This window comes from Vulpes vulpes, chromosome 15 (assembly GCF_048418805.1).
Source record: "Vulpes vulpes isolate BD-2025 chromosome 15, VulVul3, whole genome shotgun sequence".
Lineage (NCBI taxonomy): Eukaryota > Metazoa > Chordata > Mammalia > Carnivora > Canidae > Vulpes > Vulpes vulpes.
In genome coordinates, this window is record NC_132794.1 from 5,178,059 (window position 1) to 5,199,633 (window position 21,575).

The window sequence follows — 21,575 nt, forward strand, 5'->3', positions numbered from 1 at the left end:
AACCAGGAAGTATATAAGTAATTTATTAAAGCTTGCTAATGCTGTATTTGCCTATTTTGAAAATAAAATCTTGTTCTGCTTGGAATTTAGCTTTACCACTAAAACCAGACTTTCTTTGTACAGTTTAATCACCACCACATCTACCTCCTAATCGTTAAATAATGGACTTGGAAGTTGTTTAATTATTTGTATGTGCCACTTCCTTCCATAATTTGTCTTCCCGCAGATGGAACTCCCAAAATTATTTCTGCCTTTAGTGAAAAAGTGGTGAGTCCAGCAGAACCAGTTTCCCTCATGTGCAACGTGAAGGGAACTCCATTGCCCACCATCACGTGGACCCTGGACGATGACCCGATCCTCAAGGGTGGCAGTCACCGCATCAGCCAGATGATCACGTCAGAGGGAAACGTGGTCAGCTACCTGAACATCTCCAGCTCTCAGGTCCGGGATGGGGGAGTCTACCGCTGTACTGCCAACAACTCGGCGGGAGTCGTCCTGTACCAGGCTCGAATAAACGTAAGAGGTGCTTGTCAAATCAGCTCCTCAAAAAAACACACATAACTCATGTAGTGGAGAAGAAGGTTTCTGCATGCACCGAGCTGAGTCTTGGAATGCCAAAACAGATTAACTGTTGCTTCCCATTCCCTGCCCTTTCCTTCTGACTCCAGAATGGCCCTGATTGGGTTAATGTGAAAAATGGCATTTTGGTTTCTTTAGTCAGCTTGTTCTCTTTGTCACTCTGAGATTTGTCCACTTGACCTGTCCTTTCCCGGTTTATGCTCTGCATGCTCTCTCCTTCCTCCTCTTCTTCTGTTCTTCCACATTCATGGTAAGCCTTCATGTACATGGTATTTTAACTTACATTCATAGTGCAACATGGCATAACCTCCATCTTCATAACCTATTTTACAGAGAGTTTAAAAACTGAATTGCTACCACTGTTTTCCCAAAAACAGCATGATGGTTCAGTGCAGACTAGTTACTTTTTGTTGATTAAATTGCCTCTTATCTTGTAATTCAAAATGTTCTAATAGAAGTAGTTGGTAATGAAAGTATTTAAAACACTCATTCAATTCATTTGAAAGTAATGAAGCTAAAAGGAAAACAAAAAAAGAACGTCTTAGTAGAAAAATCCAAATGCAGAAAAAATTGTTTAATTGAAAATGATGTTTTTACATGAAAATAATCTACATTTTTTTTAACTCAAGGAAAAGTGTACCCATTTCCACACATGAGATGTACCGTTAAATTATTTTCAAGAGTTTCTTTGTGTCTCTCTAGGGCCTGCAAGCATTCGACCAATGAAAAATATCACAGCAATAGCAGGACGGGACACGTACATCCACTGCCGTGTGATTGGCTATCCGTATTACTCCATCAAATGGTACAAGAACTCTAATCTGCTTCCTTTCAACCATCGCCAAGTGGCATTTGAGAACAATGGCACTCTAAAACTCTCGGATGTGCAAAAGGAAGTGGATGAGGGAGAGTACACGTGCAATGTGCTGGTTCAACCACAGCTCTCCACCAGCCAGAGTGTCCACGTGACAGTCAAAGGTAAGGCTGTTCTTCCTATCCTCACGCAGCTTGCCATTACTCAGCTCTTTCCCCAGAGCCACGAATTGGGGGGGTGGGGGGGGGCTAAGAAGCTGCATATCTTCAGTAGGACAGCTACAAAGACAAGAATGATAGAGCACGTCAGGTGTTCTGACCCCTTTACTCCTGCATCTGCACAAGACCTGTGGTTGGTGTAATTTTCTCTTCATATGGATATTTGGTTTGGTTCTCCAGAGGATATGCGTTATCAGTATCACCATAGAAAAAAATAGACATCACTGGCTTGGTTACCTAGGTGTCTGACACATCATTTTAAAACACATACAGATGTTCCTCCACTTGTGATGGGGAAATGTCCCAATAAACTCACTGTAAGTTATATACAGTAAGTCAAAAATGTTATATATCTCCCTTAACAAACATCGTAGCTTAGTCTAGCGTACCTGAAATATGCTCAGAATACTTAACATTAGTCTACAGTTGGGCAAAACCATCCAATGGAAATCCAACTGTATAATAAAGTGTTGAGTAGATCATGTAATTTATTGAATACTGTACTGAAAATGAAGAACAGGGGGGATTGTATGGGTTAAGAATGGTTGTCATTTTTGATTGTTTACCCTCCTGACCACTGGCTGACTAGGAGCTGTGGTTCATTCGCTGTTGCTGCCCGGCATCCTGACAGAGTATTTACTGCATACCATCAGTTCTGGGGGAAAAGCAAGATCTAAAATTCAAAGTACAGTTTCTACAGAGTGCACACATCTTCCTTCCACACCATCATGAAGTGGAAAAAATAGAAGCTAATGCATTCTAATTTGGGCACCATCTGAATCTTTCTTTCCCTCAAAACTCCTAAAGTAAGTTCCTTTAGAATCCAGCCAGAAGAGATTTTCTGTAATGGATAAGGGCTTCAAACAATCTTCTCATCATGAATAGTTGAATAGGTCAAAACAATATAGGAATTGTATGATTAAAGGAACCCACAGAAAAATTTCTTGACTTTTAAGTGATTCTTTACATCATGGAATCTAACCATCAGGATGAACTTTAGGGGTCATGCAGCTCAACCACAATTTCCTTATCAGTAAAAACTAGTAATATGACAAGACCCACCCCAGGACACACAGCTTTGTAGTGGAAGACCCTTACAAGAAGGTATCTCTTCTGTCCCCCAAGTCAGTTTCTTGAGCTGAACATAAAATGAAAATTTTCAATTATGTAGGTAATCTACATGAAGCAGGTCATGAAAATAACTCTAAAATATTATGAAACAATTTCAAAATTATGTAGCAATAGCTTTCTACATGCTAAGCTGTCTGGGCTGTCCCTACATACCAATAATTGTCTTTTAATGTCATGTGTGCAAAGTTGCATAGGTTTTCCACGGTCTTCCCCAACCTTTTTCTCCCCACAAACTTCTTTAGTTTACCTTTTCAAGATGCATATAAAGACACACACACATGCATGCACGTACACACATGCATGCATACATACAATCTATGTAATATGTATTATATGTCATATAACATGTATAATGTATTAGATACACTTGCACATAAATATTTTTGAGTCTTTTAAAAACAGTTACATATCTTAAGAATTTTCTCAAATCATTAGAATTTCTAGGTAAATCAGACCATAATAGCTATATAAAAGTTCATTTTGTGGTTGTATTTATTTCTGTACCATTTATGAAACATCTGCTTGATGCTAGGTTTTACTCTAGGCATTGAGGAAAAAGGATGAAGAAGGTAGACAAGCTTCTTTCCCTGTGGAGCTTTCATCCAATCAAGAGAGACAAACAGTAAACAAACAAAACAAGTGAATAAATCAGAAAATATTTTCTACTATTCAGTACTATGCAAAGATTTTAAACATGGTGATATCTTAAAGATTAGCTGCACTGGAAAATTAGAAGTTGTATTAAAAAATGTTTGTTACTCTGCTACCTTAAAATTCATCAGTCTATAATGCCCTTAGAATGAATGTCATATCCATACATTGTTTTGTAACAGGATAAGCCGATCATTTGAAAATTACTGGTTTGCTGAGTTACGTGGATCTTTAAAACATTGACAGAATTTATTGAGTAAAATCGAAGTATCACCATAGTCTCATCAGAAAAGTCTTTAAGCATTGGGAAGCTGAGAGGCTCATAACAACAGACACAAGTTTTACAAAATTCTACTTTTGTGCTTGAAAGTTTGAATTTCATTATTTGCAACAAACACAATCAGTTGTGATCATAGAGAGCAAGGCTTGTACCTTTTTTCCCCCCTAGGACAATGTCTGCCAGATGCACACGCCTGAATACCTATCGTTTTTAGGTAGTCATTCTTTCAAGATACAAGAGAATTCCATGAAAAGAGTGGCTAGTTAAGCTTGTAACTCAAACAAGTACATAGGTATTTTGCTTCAAGACAGCAAACAGAAGTGCTTTGGGCGTTCTTCCCATTTTGTTACACAGAGCATAGAACACTGAAAATGATGTGAACTCAGAGTTTAAGTTTTATTTAAAATTATTATTTTTATGGCTTCATCAAGTGTTTTTAAATGAAACTGGTTTTATTACTCAGCGATTAGAAACGACAAATACCCACCATTTGCTTCAATGTGGATGGAACTGGAGGGTATTATGCTGAGTGAAATAAGTCAATCGGAGAGGGACAAGCAGTGTATGTTCTCATTCATTTGGGGAATATAAATAATAGTGAAAGGGAATATAAAGGAAGGGAGAAGAAATGTTGGGAAATATCAGGAAGGGAGACAGAACATAAAGACTCCTAACTCGGGGAAACGAACTAGGGGTGGTGGAAGGGGGGAGGAGGGCGGGTGTTGGAGGGGAATGGGTGACGGGCACTGAGGTGGACACTTGACGGGATGAGCACTGGGTGTTTTTCTGTATGTTGGTAAATTGAACACCAATAAAAATTAATTTAAAAAAATAAAAAAAAAAATTAGAATTGTGTGATGGTAAAAAACACGGTGATGACTTGCACATTTTGGTATCACAGCCATGATTTGTGCTAAGGCCCCAGCAGTTTTACCCATTGTTATTTTTGTGTATCTATCCAGATGTCAAGCCAATGAGAAAAGTAAATAATATCTCAGTGTTACAATGAAAATGGTTATCTTCTTACAAACCCCTGAAAATATTTTCAGAAGCTCTTAAGGGTCTCAGACTACATTTAGAAAATATCTATTCCAGTGCTAAACATTTCAATTATTTCTAAGGTTTAACGATTTTGGATAATGTGTCAAATGAATTTCTCCATGCATTTCTCTTTATCTACTTGTAAGATGATTTCTTTCAGGAAAAGTTGCCAGAAGTTATGATTGTTAGATAAATGGATACAAATATTTTAAAGTTTAGAAAAAAAAATGAATTCAAACAAAAATCATTTGAATTATTCACTTTTATTTTAAAAATCTTCTAGACCGGCATAAATCAGTGTATTAACCTTGATCCTTTTGATTTTAAGTGGCAGAAACCAACTCCAACTAGCTTACACCCAAAAGGAGAATTTATTGGCTCTTATAACCAAAGTATCCATCATTTTAGGGAACAATTTAATCAGATAGTTTTGTTTTCAAAACTTCTAAATGTGTATTCATTTTACATAGTAAAATGTACTCAATAAAGAAAGGCCCCCAAGCCGATCAGCACCTCAGAAAATAAATTCTATCCAAATAAACCAAATCCAGGGATGAGAAGACTCATGTTAGACTGTGGAAGCCAATCAGAGACCACTGATAGAAAGTGTGAGGGAGGTGGCCTGGGGAGCTCACTCGGTGAAGCATCTGCCCTTGGCTCAGGGCATGATCTCAGGGTCCTGGAATCGAGCCCTGCATCAGGCTCCCTGCTCAGTGGGGCATCTGCATCTCCCTCTCCTTCTGCCCCTCCTCACCACTTGTGTTCTCTTTCTGTCTCAAATAAAATCTCTAAAGGAAAAAAAAAAAAAAGAAAGAAAATGTGAAGGAAAGGGCCAGATGGAAGGAGGATGTCAGGTGAATCAACCAAATCAGACAGACAAGTAGAAAGCCCTCTAAATGCAAGATGACATTGAAACCGAGCAGATCCCTATGAAACCTACAATGACCAAAGGAGCAAAGCTAGAGACATCCCTGGAAGTCTCTAGCAGTAGCCTTCTAGGTGACAGGTTACATCTTTCCATGGAGCCCACTTTATGGGAATACCACACAATAACAAAAATTTGATTGGAAAGACTTTAACGATGGGTTTGCCAAGAAGCCTGGAATTCTGAACTTGCCAAAAACTGTGTTCAGTTGGTGTTGATGAGATGTCTATAATTTTTTTCTGCAGATATCTGGGCAGAGGAGAGAGCATATCCTTTTGGAAAATCTTTGCTTCAAAAAATGTTTTAAAAGGAGCATTTTCTGGGGGTTCCTGGGTGGCTTAGTGGTTGAGCATCTGCCTTTGGCTCAGGGCATGATCCCGGAGTCCTGGGATTGAGTCCCACATCGGGCTCCCCGCAGGGAGCCTGCTTCTCCCTCTGCCTGTGTCTCTGCCTCTCTGTCTGTGTCTCTCGTGAATAAATAAATCATCTTTTTTTTAAAGGAACATTTTCTAAACTAAATACAGTTGTTGGCTCTCAGTACTGCAGAGTATTCTATCTTACATTTATTTAATTTCATCTTTTCTGTGTTGACAGATGAAACTGTAGACACCTAAAGAGGAAATTGCAGGCTAAATGGGCAGCATTAACCCTGTGTAAGCATGTGTGGGACTTCCCAGGTGACAAAAAATAGTCTGGGTTCCTGTATATCACCTGACATCACCTTTTTATTTACTGATTCATCGGTCATAGTTCCCATCTTTGCCCCCTAGCAAAGATAATCGAGTAATTCAGCTTAAGATACCACTTCCATTTCTTGCTTAAGATGACTTTTAACTTTTAACTTATACACCATGAATAATTTTAGCCTTTACTCAGATGTCGTTAGAAAGGTTGTAACCAGAATGACTTCTGAACATACACATTTGAATTTTAAAATGTTTTGAGATGAAATATGCAAATTAAGCCACACTCCAGTGGTCGGGATTGTAGTCTATCCATGCTTTTAAAAAATTAATAACCCTTACTGATTTCAATTATGATAAAGATTATGATAAGGGAAGAGATAAGAAATCAACTGAATTAGAGGAGAAGACGGATTTTTTTTTCCTTTCTCTGCGAATCAGGGTGGGAAGGCTGTCTGTTCTTATAATATTTATATAAATAGAGCTCGATTACTTTTCTTGTGAGACTGTGCAGTGAATATTTTATTTAGATAATTTCAGAATAGTAAATACGATGGCTCATAAGTTGGCTTCCTTGGAAAGTGGACTCACTCATTTCCGTCAGTAATGCCACAAAGGGCGGGGGGACACCCTTTTCATCTCGTGACCAGGGGGTTCTCTGTTAACACTAAATGCTGCACTGTTTGTGTGTGAGTTTATATGTAAGTGTGTGTGAGTGTGTATATATTAGACTATATTTGGAAACAATTCTATTTTCCAGTTGTGTCTTTTTTGCTAATAGTCTTGGCCCTTTGCTTATTTTGTAGCAAAAAAAAAAAAAAAAAAAAACCTTCAAAGATCGATTTAAATACCCTGTTAATTATTGATAATGCCTAAACCTTAAGCAGTTCTGAGTTATATTAACCAATCAGAAGCATAATTGTGCTGCTTTCAAACCAGTTGGGAGAAATGAAAGTCAAAATCCCCTTTTTTTTTACTTTATTTCAATTTAACAAGCAGGGTTATATTTAACACATTTCAGAGCATTTTTTCCCTCATTTTAGGTGCCATATTGAACTTGAGTGGTGCCTAATTGAGTGTTTTAATTGCTAGGGACCAGCACTGCCAGGAAAGTTAATTGGCTGCTACATAAAAATGTCACCTTCTATTTATATTTATATAAAACTTTATAGTTTACAAACACTTTCATATGTGTGACCTTAATTAATGCTCACAGTGACTCTGCCATGTAGATAAAGGATAAGCAGGAAAACAGAATTAAGAGCAAGCAGGAGGCTTGCTCAGAGATGTCCAGTAACGTATTCAGGATTCAAATACACATCTTTGGATCCCAATACCACCCTGTAGTGTGTTTTAGAAAAGCAATCTGCATTGCAGTGGGAAGCCAGGAGGGAAGTGAGGAGAAATTAAGGCAAAGAACACAGGAAGCAGGCTGCTTAAAAAGTTAAGAAAAAAGGATTATGTAAAAAAAAAAAAAAGGGTGTGAGGCTACTGAGAGCTTCATTTAAGAAAGGGAATGAGACCGAGTGACACTGATGAGAAGTAAAAGGGGAAATGGATTTGGAAAATGAGGGTCGGGGAGGACCCAGGGCCACTTCAGAAGTCCTGGTCTGGGTGATGGAGAGCCTGAGACAGGGAACCTATGGTGTTAGTGGCTTGGATGAGGTGTATGGAAGGTAGGGTTTGGTTGAAAGCATCAGGATCAGCATTCTGGATCCAGACCATGAAAACTCTGAAATACAGACTTGGAGAGATCACATTAGTAGAGAGAGGCAGTCGACACTATAGGTAGTCAAGAGTGTCTGAGAAGCATCAAGCTTTTGGAATTATTTTTCGTGAGTTTTTTAAATAAATGTTTGCCAGTAATGAGATGAGATGATGATGCTCGAAACACAGCAAGAGCGATCACAAACATCAGCTCCTTCATATTTCATTTCAGCACAGTACTTGTAGTGTTTTCCCTTCCTGACTTAACATGCAGCTTTCTCATGCCTGATTCCAAACCGAGGGAAGAATTAGGTGTCATTGGCAGCGTTTCCGACTAAACCGTAGGGACCCTTTGTGTTCTGCTGCCTGACAGGGATGAGCCTCTGCACAATCTGACATGCAGATCCTGCCTCCGGTGTGGCTCTTTATCGAACGCTGCACCTGCTCTGTGACTGTGGCAGCCTGGCAGTGTGGCCGTGGCTGCAGCTGGGGAGGTGAACGCTGAATTAAAAATAGGGCTCCGTGCCCTTCTCTCAGTGAGCGGCCAGGAGCATTGCGGCCTAACGATATCATTCTTCAGGAGCTCCTGACAGCTGATGTTGCTTGGCCTGGGCAGAGACAGAGCTCTGTGCACAGAGGCAACTCTGGCAGCGCCACCCAATCCCCCTTCCCATTGCCGACTCTTGCTCCTTTGCTGTACCAGCTAGAGCACCACCAGCCTCCCTGCTGTTCCAACCAGGCCCAGAACCTCCCTCTGCCGGGGATGATGTTCCTTTCTCTTGGTCCCTTACACCTGTTCCTTCAGTCACTGATAGTACTGTTTGTAGAAAATGTGGCGTTTCAAGCTAGTTTTCTCCTTCAAGTGCCACCTTAAAGTTGAGCGGTGTTTAACTTAGGGTCCTGTTTGCTGGGTCTTGTGTGGCCATGAACTGTAGTCACTCACAAAATGTTTGTATTGACTTTCAGCAACTACGTAGGGAAGGTATCGTTCCTATTATGAATAATGTGGAAGGAAACAGATCTAGTAAAGGAATGTAGGGGAAGACGTTAAATGTGTAATCCTTTTGTGGGACTTTATGATTTCAACTGGGAATTTAGACTCTCTAGGTTAATTTAATATTCCAATGTGACAGAGGAAGGCTGATGAGATGGAGGACTTGCACCACCCTTGCTTGCTGAAATACCACCCTTCCTTGCTGATTGATGGGTCCAATGGCTGCATTTACTCCCCTGGCTGAGGATTCATGCTCTCACTCTCGAGCTCCTACAAGAGAGAACTGCTTTGCTTTCATTAGGATGTCAGAATTGAGCTCCGAAATCCACTTGAGTGTCTTCTTCAGATGGGTCTGTCCTGGAGGTAGAAGACCTTGTAATTCCCCTCTAATTCTGGAAAATTAAGCTGGTACCTTTCTTCAAGGAAAACTTTCATTAATTAAAAAAAAAAAATACCCCACATTGTTTTTCTCTAGGTAGAGGAAAAGAAGAAGATTGTGTATTGGATTTATTTTGAAGTGAAAGAATGCTGGTTTTTACTCAGTTAAAATTATGATAGTAGGAGAAATCACATTTTGCAATACTTGTGCTTGTTAAACATGGGAACTCGGAGAGGGAAATAATTAAGTAGAGATGAGAAAAAAAGAATGACAAAAATTATTGCACTTCTGCTGCCTAACCCACAATCAATCTCTTTGCAAATATGCACACTTGTGTGCACACCCATGCACACACGCATAGATAAAGACCCTCAGGGAGTGCTTAAGCAATAATGTTCTGATGATATTCTAAGTAAGAAAAAAAAAACCTTTTTTCAATGATCCAAAATCATACAGTAGGATCTTTTATGTAGATTGGCATATAACACAACTATACATGTTTGTGCACATGTGATAAATGACATAAATGCTATTTGTGTATTTTACTTACATGTAACTGTAAAATATATTCATGGGTTAAAGTCATGTGCAAATAAATATTTATGTGTATTATATTCATATATAGATAGACATAAATGAATATATGAGAGATGCCAATATAGCATGAAGAGACGGTACAAAGAGCCAGAGGGTATAAATGAATGTAGAGTTCACGTACATGAGACTACCATGTAATACTTGCCTTGCCCTAGACTGTACCTGAATTTTTCTAGACTCTGTCTGCACACGGTCTGTGCATACCCCACTCCAAGCTCTGAGCCCATCCTGATTCATGATCACCACACAGCTCTTCCTCTTGTTGGATGCAAATCTGCCTTCTCTAGCTATCCCCTTTCTCCCTGGTCACATTACTCCCTCCAGGGAAGCACTGGACAACTCTCCTCTTTTTCCATTAAGCTCCCAAAGGAGTAGAACAGTGAGTCATTGCCTTCCAGCTAACCATCTCTCACATCCCTGGGAGAGAAGACAGGTGTGTCTGTCTCCTTTCAGAGAAACCCATCTTTCTAGGCATTTTTTTCCTTTTTTTAAAAAATTTTTACTTAAATTCATTTTAATTAACATATAGTGTATTATTAGTTTCAGAGGTAGAGCTTAGTTATTCATCAGTTGCATGTTAACACCCAGTGCTCATTGAATCAAGTGCCTTCCTTCATGCCCAGCACCCAGTTACCCCATCTCCCCACCACACTCTTATCCAGTGGCCCTCAGTTTATTACCACACTCCTATCCAGTGGCCCTCAGTTTATTACCTAAACTCTAAGTTCAGAGTCTCTTATGGTTTGCCTCCCTCTCTGTTTTCATCTTATTTTATTTTTCCTTTCCATCCCCTATGTTCATCTGTTTTGTTTCTTAAATTCCACATCTGTGTGAAGTCATATGATAATTGTCTTCCTCCTATTGACTTATTTCCCTCAGCATGATACCCTCTATTTCTTTCCACATCATTGCAAATGGAAAGATTTCATTCTTTCTGATGGCTGAGTAATATTACATTATATAAATATACAACATCATCTTTATCCATTCATCTGTCAAGGGACATCTGGGCTCTTTCCACAGTTGGGCTATCGTGGACTTTGCTGCTGTGAACATTGGGGTGTATGTTCCTTCGAATCACTATGTTTGTATCCTTTGGATAAATACCTAATGGTGCATGGTAGATTTTTTTCTTTCTTTTTTTTTTAATTTTTATTTATTTATGATAGTCACACAGAGAGAGAGAGAGAGGCAGAGACACAGGCAGAGGGAGAGGCAGGCTCCATGCACCGGGGGCCCGACATGGGATTCGATCCCGGGTCTCCAGGACCGCGCCCTGGGCCAAAGGCAGGCGCCAAACCGCTGTGCCACCCAGGGATCCCATTTTTTCCCCATTTCTTCAACTCTTGGTTTTCTGTAGCCTTTTGTTTTACAATGTTGAATGAATCCAATTTCTATTAGTGTATGTGTATGACTTTTGAAACATGTCTAACACCTGTGTGTTTATTTTAATTAATCTTATGTCAAAAGTTATTTTAGATATTAGTTATATCGATAGTCCCATAGTTTCCATTTATTCTCTATTTCCTGTTCTCTACCTTTCCTCTGTACCAGATAGACTCATTCAAGGACTAATAGTTAGGTTTACAATATGTGTTTATACTAAATGGTCATCAATATATTTCTCATCATATTTCCACACACATGAGGTTCTTTGTCCTAATTATTCAATTCAGTCACAGAATTTGTTAATTTATTCAAGAAAGAACTAGTTGCTTGTTATGTGTATTAATCTAAGCATGGGCACAAAATATCCTGGTTCTACAGACCTGAGTTTTTCAAGGTGTCTAGGAATGATAACAACACCTGGAAGATTTCACTCCGCATCATTCACTCAAAGACTCAGAACATGTTAGTGCTAAAACTCATCTAGTCTGAATCCTCACCATGAAGAAATTGAAAAAGTTGCGGAGAGTGCACAGTTCCATAGCTGGCCTGACTGCACGGACAGCAGTCTATGTAATCAGTTCTGCAAATTTATACTGATGTGAATATTGTGTGGATGGAATACAGAGGGACAAATATACTATTTGTCTCTTTTAGGCAATTAATGATATTGCTCCTTCATTACATCGCTAATTCAGTGCCCTGAAATTTATCAAACTAACTTAATTGACTTAGGGCTTAATTAAAATAGTGTAACTGCCTTTTTATACCCTTGTTTCACTATGACGTATTTCAGTATTTTTTTTTAAGAGGGAGGGAGAGAGAATCCCAAGCAGGCTCCATGCTCAGTGCAGAGGCTGGCGTGGTTGGGACTCCATCTCGCAAACCCTGAGATCATGACCTGAGCCAAAATCAAGAGTCAGATATTTAACTGACTGAGCCACCCAGGCACCCTGTATTTCAGCATTTTGCTCAAGAAATGCAGCAACTTGAAGTCAGTTATAATTAATAACCAAGCTTCTAAAGAAGGGTGACCTTTTCTGAGTCAGTGTCATGGAAAATACTTCTCAAGTAAATAACATGCTATTACTGACAATCCTTGTAAAAAAGCTACTTGGAAAAATGAGCTAAGTTTTAAAATGAATGCCAGTGCTTTTACGAATCTTTCTTATCCCTGTCATGTAGCCTCACTGTCATCCCCGCTGGTTAGAGTCACATGGCTTTGCTTCCATCGATATAAACACAAAGTAATTGAAGCCCATTTGGATGAGTCTTTTCTCCACCTGGATTAGCAAGACCTGAGCTATGTTTCATTTTCTTTCTTTCTTTTTTTTTTTTTTTTACTCATTTTATTTAAATTCAATTAACCGGTATATAGTATATCATTAGTCTCAGATGTAGAGTTCAATAACTCATCAGTTGCATATAACACCCAGTGTCATTCCATCACGTGCCCTCCTTAATGCCCATCACCCAGTTACTTCCTCCCCCTCCCCCTCTCCCCTCCATCAATCCTCAGTTTGTTTCCTAGATTTAAGAGTCTCTGATGGTTTGTCTCCCTCTATGATATTGTAGGTTGCATTTTCTTGATGCCATGATTTAAATAGCTTTTCTTTTAAATATTAGAGATGCCAGTTAGTTTGGATATGTCAGAAGATGGCTCAGTTTTATACTAAGTGTTCTGTATAAACACATTATTGCGTGGGGGAAAGGGGAAAGTAACCTGGCATCCTCCTCAGTCCAAGGTGACTCTAATTGTTAAATGCAGAAATTCTCATGAATTCTCAAGTTGTTCATCATTTTTTAAATGTTAAAGAAGTGATTCATTTCAGCATGATATGGCTATGGCCATGAATACCTTCCATGAAGAAACATCTCTCATGACTAGGGATGAGAATCTCTTCTGGAAACCATCCAGGTCCTTACACCACAGAACTGGTTGACAACCATTGGTTGACAATAGCAGAAGTGACCCGTGCTTTTTGAAAGTGCTTTTGAAGGAAATGCTGTCACCTTATCAGAGTTAGTTTTAGTGTTTTACCCCCACAAATTCTAAGCAATTTGTCTTTCCTCTTCTTTATGTGCAATTTGTAACTTTCCAGCTGATGGGAACAACAGTTCCTTTTTCTCTTCATTATAATTCTACATTGTGCCTTAAGGATTTTTTTCTTCCTAAGAATGCTTTAATTGTATTTTCTCCCATGGGCTTAATTTGTAATTTTAAACAATTTGGGGAGAAAAAGTTATTTTTCTTACCTATCTACTTATGTTGTCATATTTATGGCTCTATGGGTCTCACAATCTGATCATCCAAAACACTTTGTTTCAAAAATCACTATAGAAGAGATAGTTACTATTGTCCCTGATTTATTCCAAAGTTACACCATGTTTTATGTCAACTGAGCTACTCTGTTGGCTAGTATTCAGCTTAGGGACCTTATACTTTAGGCCTCCACCTGCTAGGAACCCTTTCTCTGGTGCAAGCAGGGTGTGTATATGCTTGGCACTCGTGCATATGTGTGTTATTATTTATATTTGTCATGCTCTCTTGTATTTCTGAATTGAGCCTTTTGGGAGTCCTTGAGCTCTGACTCCAATATTAGCACTGAATTCTTACTCACTTTAGTTCTGTTTGATGTATATTAATGAGCTTATGAATATGCATAACCCCGTATGAAAGACAAAATTTCAGTTCTGGACACTGGCTGAATGTGGGACACCTAAATAAGTACAAACTAACCAACCAACCAACAAATAAACACAGACTTTTTAAAGGTAATGAGCAGTAAATTTTTTTAAGATTTAATTATTTATTTTAGAGAGAGAGAGAGCATGAGCAAGGAGAAACAGAGCAAGAGAGAGAGAGAGAGAGAGAGAGAGAGAAGCAGATTCCCCGCTGGCCATGGAGCCCAATGTTGGGCTCATTCTCACAACCCCTGGGATCACGACTTGAGCCAAAACCAAGAGTTGGGTGCCACTCAGATGCCCCAGAATCTTAAAATTATACTTTCAAACATTTTTTTCCTTGCTTCTATCAATGACAGAATATTTCTATTCTGTAGGAGAATAGGAAGATATTGTCAATCAGATGCATAAGGGTCTTAATAAAGGAGAACCCAGCACACACAATGATTATCCTCTGGTCATAATCTGAAATGAGTAAAAACAACATGGATGGGTGGGTGGATGGATGGATGGATGGTTGCTTGGTTGGGGAGATGGATGGTTGGATGGAGCATATATGGGCAGTTTTACAAATAGATTTGGTTTTGTTATTGACAGTAGATCAATTTTCACTTTTGGTGACGCAAATTCTCGTAGGTTTGGTTCTCCAGGAAGAAAACTCTCTCTCTCTAAGAGAGAGTTTAGTATATAAGGTGTTTATCAAGGAGTACTCCAACAATCAATGCTGTGGAAGGAAAGCAAAGAAGAGGGACTGGGCACAGGGAGGAGATGAGCTGTGGTACAGGCTGGGGACAGACTTAGCATCCCTGCAGGGAGCTCTGGAGAAAGAAGAGTCCTTCAGAACTGTTGCGTTGCGACAGAATTGCCCTCCTTGATCAGTCATTGGAGGTAGGTCACCCCAGAAAGAGCATGTCCCTCGTGAAGTGGATCTCTGCAGCTGGAACAGTCTTCAGAGTGGCTGATAACTGAAGGGTACTACCTGACATCATTCCCAGACTCTGGGGCACACATCTTTTCTTGAAAAAGAATCTGAGCTACATGTCTCCATATGCATCAACTCCTACCACTTACATAGATGCCAAACAGCTAGAGATATGCATCTTAAACACTTTCCCTAAAAATTTTTTCCTTAAATTGCTCCCACTTTCTATAATGACATTAATTCAATATTTCAAATAAGAAATGGAAAGGGGGGCACCTGGGTGGCTCAGTTGGATGGACATCTGTCTGCCTTCAGCTCAGGTCATGATCTTGGGTTCTGGGATCTAGTCATGTGTCTGGCTCTCTGTTCAGTAGGGAGCCATCTTCTTCCTCTCTCTCTGCCCTTCCCTCCATGCTCTCACTCTCCCTATAAATAAATTAGTAAAATCTTTTTTTAAATAGAGAAATGAAAAGGTTCACTGTGTATGATGGTCACCTAACTGAAGTAGACTTTTGTCATCAAAACTATTTGTAAGCCAGAGAACCTCTTTAGTTCTTTGATTCCTGTGATTTCTTTAATTTATTCAGGTAATATATGTGCATTTACTGTTAATGGGCTGGAATTAGTAGGAGAACCTACAGATAAATAACTACTTCATAGCAGCAGGTAGTAGATGTCTTGAAAAGGAAGCAGCACAGGATGAGAAATATTTCAGCTCACTGTGAGAGAGCAGTGGGTAGATGAATAAGGAAAGCACTGATTTCAACATAACACCATCAAAGAAATATGTGTGCATGAGATCTTTTAGAAATAGAGATGATGACATCTACCATTCTGCTAGTGAGGTGGGATGGGAAGTCTGGAGTCAAGAAAAAGTTTCCAAGAGAAACTGAGTTGAGTCTCAAAGGAGCCTGAAGAGGTCTACAAAGTAGCTAACCTATGAGTTGAGTGTTCACGCCGCAAGATGGTAGGGGTGGGAATGAGGTCCAGATGGGGAAGAGGCAGTAATCGGGGAAGGGTAGAGTTCCTTACACTCAGAGTCAATAAGACTGAAACAAAGAATCCCCAGTGGAGGCAAGCAGGATGAGTCAGTATAGAGACAGGCTTCAGATCTTGCGGCGTTTGTTACCTCTGCTTGCTTTCACCATCTAAAAGTGGTGAAATAATGGAGTCAGGAGGGACGTGAGCAGAGGGACTTACAGCTGTGTTTCAAGACATTAATATTGTTGAAGTACGTACATAAGATGGATTGGAATGCAGAAAGATGAAAAAATTAGGAAGCTTCATTAGGTGCAATTGAAAAAGTTTTAATAAAAGGTGGTGGTTGTGTGTTTGGAAGAAAAGGAGCCAGAGCAGGAGATATTGAGAAATGAAGTAGAAGAGACATAGCAGCCCACTGCTAGTGGCTGGAGAGAAGACAAATGCACAACTAGCAAGGCTTTTATTTTTTCTGAGCTTCTTGCAGTGAGGAGGTTTTTAGACAGAAAGAGAATGTGAAAGATGAAGCTTAGATTAATGGAAAACTCGTATGTTTGGTTCGGGATTTGAGATGCTTATGGGACATCAAGATGAAGAGAGTAGCAGACAACTAAACAATCAGGCATGAAGCTTGAGAAGGAGCTTTTGGTTGATTGGTAGATTGGGGAATCAGTGGCATGGAGCTGACATCGGAGTGGAGGGGTAGGTACATCAGGGAAATAGGAACGAAGGCCAGGACGGGGCATCAAGAAATGAGGTTTCTACCAGCATAGAATCAGTAGGGGGCACATGGCTGAACTACTTACTTCAGGTTTTTAACCTCCTTTCTGGTTTGTTGTATGAATTTTTCCAATGAATGAGGCACCCACCCTCACATCATTTTGCCGTGGGATCTGTGAACTCATAAACTTTTATAAAACACTCATCTGTTTATAAACACCCATAAGAGGCAGAGGTTGTGGCAACATTTATTATTCCTGAGAATATATTACTGGTTCATTTAATTAGCTTAAAAATAATTTCAAATTATATTTACCATACCAATAATTGAATAAACCTAATTCTAATTCTATACAGATGTATCTGTCTCTCTTGCCTCATGCCGGTCCTTCTCCAGCAGACACAGGTTTAGGACCAGCAACGTAATTCATGGTGATTCAGGAGCTGCTCTGGCTCAAAAGATCAAGCTCACATAGCAGTTCTCGACTGGCCCAGATGGCCATGCCTAAATAAGCAAGGCTAGGTCTAACTTTATCTACCCAACTCACCCTGCCAGTAGGAGGAGAGATGGCTCAATGGGACTTCAAGTTAGAAGTCCTGAGCTCTTACACTAATCAAACTGTGAAACAGAGCCTCACCTTTGTCCTTATCATCTTGTTATTATTATGTCCTGGATATATTTCCCTTTCTGTTCACAAATTCAGGCTTGTCTAATGTTCAGAGTATAAACACAAGTTCATTGTCACCTCTAAAAGGTATTTTCAAAAACTGTTATGCGGTTAAGATGTACGAGGCACTGTTCTTTCCACTAATTGTGGTAAGTATAGGTAGACTCAATACATCTCCTGCCTCTTTGGTCACTCTACGTAAGGAAATAGGCATGTGCACAGACTGCTATACTCATACTCACATGCCATCCATCCTGTGATACTTTCCACTGTACAATCTTGAACAGCAGGCTCTTGGAATGGGTAGAAGAGAGTTTAATCATGTTGTGATAACAGAGTAGAGAACTATACAGCATAGGGCTAGTAATTGACAATTTGGGAATCTAAAGCATGTTGTAAAGTAGCAGAATTGGACAAATAACTGGTCTTATGGGTGGAGAGACAGATGAATGATGTGCTCAACTCACAAGCCACACATGCTCATCAGCCTGATGATTTTAGAGCACAGCGTCCATTTCAGTGGACAGAATAGGGCTGTAAGCCTGTGAGGGTCCTGGGTATATCCAGTGGAGGACAGGCACCGAAGATGCATGTGTAATTGGAACTGAACTCTGAGAAATCAGCCATGGGATTTGCATTCCCATAATGGATACTATTCACAGATACAATTTTTGGAGACTTTGGGAAGCAGGCAAGATATAAAACAGGAAAACTTCTTGAAGGATAAAAAGAGAGAGCTTGTTGGATGGAATGGGGAAAAGGGAATTGGGAAGATGAGAATACCCATTGCTGTAACCCAGAAGACTGGCTTGAGGCAGGCTCCTTGAGAAGTCTGAGATCAGGAGCTATCAACCAGAGGACTGTGTGGAGCCCCAAGGCGTTGAAGTACCATCAGAGAAGAGATGACAAATGTGGAGTTAATGAAATTATATATGGTGGTACAAACACAGCCCCTGTGTGTGTCAACATCCATGTAATGTATTTGACTTTTCCCAGTGGGCTCTGGGACAAAAAAAAAAAAAAAAAAGGTAGAAAGAGGAAAGAGAGCAATGCAAACTGAGCATCTTCTGTGCACCCCTAGGCCCTATGCCTGAGTGTTATGTGAAGCCCCCACCAACACTCATGAATTATGTTCCTTGTCATCACTTTACGCAGGAAGAAATCAAATTGCGGACTTAGAGAAAGTGGATGAAGTAAACACTGCAAATTACCCAAGTTTGGCTGACACCCAACCCATGTTTCTTTTCTATGTCATACTTCCCCCTGGGAAGAAATAAAAGCTCTTTTTCCCCCCCTGTGAAGAATATACAATTAATTCTTGAGAGACAACACATAGAAATGTATTACCCTGAGTTAACATTCTTGTTAAGGGTTTAGAAAGAGATAGAGTAGAAACTAACGTTTGGCTGCATTCATAGTTCCCAACTGCCTAGGAGAGAGGAGCCCCACAAGCAAAGGGAAATGAAATCAGCGAACCTGGTCATTAGTGACATTTAGCAGATATTTACATGCTTCATGTAGGAAGGTTAAGTCCCAACCTGTTGTAGGTCACATTCCAGATTTCTGCTCCTGTGATATTACAAGCCTTCGCTGTCAACAAGATTCAGAGGATTTACCTTAAGAGGTGTACTAATGAACCATATAAAGGGAGCAGTGTGACTTTACCAAAGTTTTTACAAGCGTTTTTTGAATCACTTGGTTTACTTTTTGCCTTCAATTCTATAACTTAACGAATGTAAAATATACAATTTGGGGACCTTTAAGAAAATTTAAGGGGCACGTAGGGTGGCTCAGTGGTTTAAGCATCTGCCTTCGGCTCAGGTCATGATCTCAAGGTTCTGGGTTCCACCCCCATATAGGGTTTCTTGCTCAGCAGGGAGTCTCCCTCTGCCCTTCCCCCTTGCTCCTGCTCTCTGTCCCTCTCAAATAAATTAATTAATTAAATATTTATTTATTTTTTTTATTTTTATTTATTTATGATAGTCACAGAGAGAGAGAGAAAGGCAGAGACACAGGCGGAGGAAGAAGCAGGCTCCATGCACCGGGAGCCTGATGTAGGATTCGATCCCAGGTCTCCAGGATCGCGCCCTGGGCCAAAGGCAGGCGCCAAACCGCTGCGCCACCCAGGGATCCCTTAATTAAATATTTAAAAAAAGAAAATATAATCAATGTATACACCAGACATGTGTTTATGGCTAAAGTGCTGGAGATAGTGAGATGAAAAGTGATATAATCCACAAATCTGTCTGATGGCTTAATCTCCATTTTAAAAGGTGCATCCTGATGTAATGTGGCAAGAAAAACAACAAATAACAAACTTGATTCTGACATTATCCTGGGAAAATGACTTTTCCCTCTAACTGAATCCTTTTTTTTTAATCATGGAAATCTTTATTTCGGATAGTTTTTTTTTTCCTTAAATATATTTTAAAATATTTTATTATTTTCCTTTATAGTGACACCCCTCAGTGTTTTATGTTACTAATGTTAAATTACATTTCTGCATGATATATAGCCATTAACAGAGTTTCATAGATTTTATGGTCATATGTGGAATAAAAGAAACTGGGCAGAGGACCATAGGGGAAGGGAAGGAAAACTGAATGGGAAGTCATCAGAGAAGGAGAAAAACCATGAGAGACTCTTCACTCTAGGAAACAAACTGAAGATTGGTGGAGGGGAGGTGGGTGAGGAGATGGGGTCACTGGGTGATGGGCGTGAAGGAGGACCGTTGATGCCATGAGCACTAGGTGTTATATGCAGCTAAGAAATTATTAAACACTACATTTGAAATGAATGATGTACTATATGTTGCCTAGTTGAAATTAAATAAGAGAAATTCCATACAGGAATTAAAAGTGCATTTACACATGAAAATTGCAATAATATAGTATCCTATATTTATTTGCTCATATATTTACTCTCACCAGAGAACCGCATACTTTCATATGGCCTTGTGTTATATAGCCTAGGGTCCTTTCATTTCAACTTGAAATAGTTCCTTTAGCATCTCTTATAGGGCAGCCCCAGTGGTGAACTCCCTCTGTTTTGTTTTTCTATGAAAATCTGTCTCTTCTCAATTTTTGAATTACAGTTTTGCTGGATGCAGTATTCTTGACTGGCTGCATTTTCTTCTATTAACTTTTTTTTAAAGATTTTATTTATTTATTTGAGAGAGAGAGAGAGAGAGAACAAAAGCAAAGGAGCAGCAAAAGGAGAGGGAAAAGTTGAGCAGGGAGCCAGATACAACATGGGGCTGGATCCCAGGACTTTGAGATTATGACCTGAGCCAAAGGCAGATGCTTAACTGACTCAGCTATGCATGTGCCTTTCGGCTGGCTGTATTTTAAAATATTTCAGATATATATTTTTCCATATAATACATTCACTATAACTTATGATTTGGAGTATATAACTAGACACTTAATTACATACTGTGATTATGTATTAATTGTGAACATGCTGGCGGTTAAGGGCAGTGTCTCCCAGCTGCTGTGCATGTTGTGTTCTTGGGTCTACTCTTTATAAGGTTTACGCCTGGTCACTTGCCCTCTTATTTGCTAACTGTGCCTTCTCACTGAGCCTGCCTGAGTATGTCTGCATTCTTGGCATCTGGTTTAGGCTAAGAATGAGACAGCTGAGTGTTGTGATAGTTTAAAACACAGTGTTGAATGGAAGGACTGTCCTTTGAGCAGCACAGGTGAGAGTGAGCACATGGGCTTTCTAGTGCTTGTTTTCACTGCCTTGGAGATGGCGTCTTTAGGCTTGGCTCTTCAGGAGTGTTTTTCTATGTTTCAAGTTTCTGAAACGTACTCGAGGGACTACAGTTATATCCCTTAGAGTTCTGTAAACCAATGAAGTCCAGAAATTTTGAAATGATAATTGTTTCTGTTTTCTTTTTAAATCACGATTATTCTTGGGGTGTCTGGGTGGCTCAGCCGGTTAAGCATCCAACTCTTGACTTTGACTGAGGTCATGATTTCAGGGTTCTGAGACTGAGCCTCATGGTTGGCTCCATGCTGAGCATGGAGCCTGCTTAAGATTCTCCCTCTCTCTCTCTCTATCTGCCCCTCCCCGTAACTCATGTGCACCCACTAAATAAATAAATAAATAAATAATCAATCAATCAATCAATCAATCAATCAATCCTTGGTAGCTACTTCTTGTTTCTGTTCTTGAAAGTAACATGCACCTGATCTCCCTATTCTAGAACTTTC

General features: G+C 39.6%; 1 protein-coding gene across 3 annotated transcripts in view; it reads left to right on the plus strand.

Annotated features, from left to right (window-relative positions):
• Nucleotides 1-21,575, plus strand: part of DSCAM (DS cell adhesion molecule) — a 731,493-nt gene that overhangs the window by 445,576 nt on the left and 264,342 nt on the right. For all 3 annotated transcript variants that reach the window (XR_011997624.1, XR_011997625.1, XM_072740401.1), the window contains exons 7-8: nucleotides 227-523; nucleotides 1,282-1,557. Coding sequence is in view for 1 of the 3 variants with exons in the window: in XM_072740401.1 (XP_072596502.1) it covers nucleotides 227-523; nucleotides 1,282-1,557 (573 nt within the window). In the remaining 2 variants the exon portion in view is untranslated. The remainder of the gene's footprint in view (nucleotides 1-226; nucleotides 524-1,281; nucleotides 1,558-21,575) is intronic.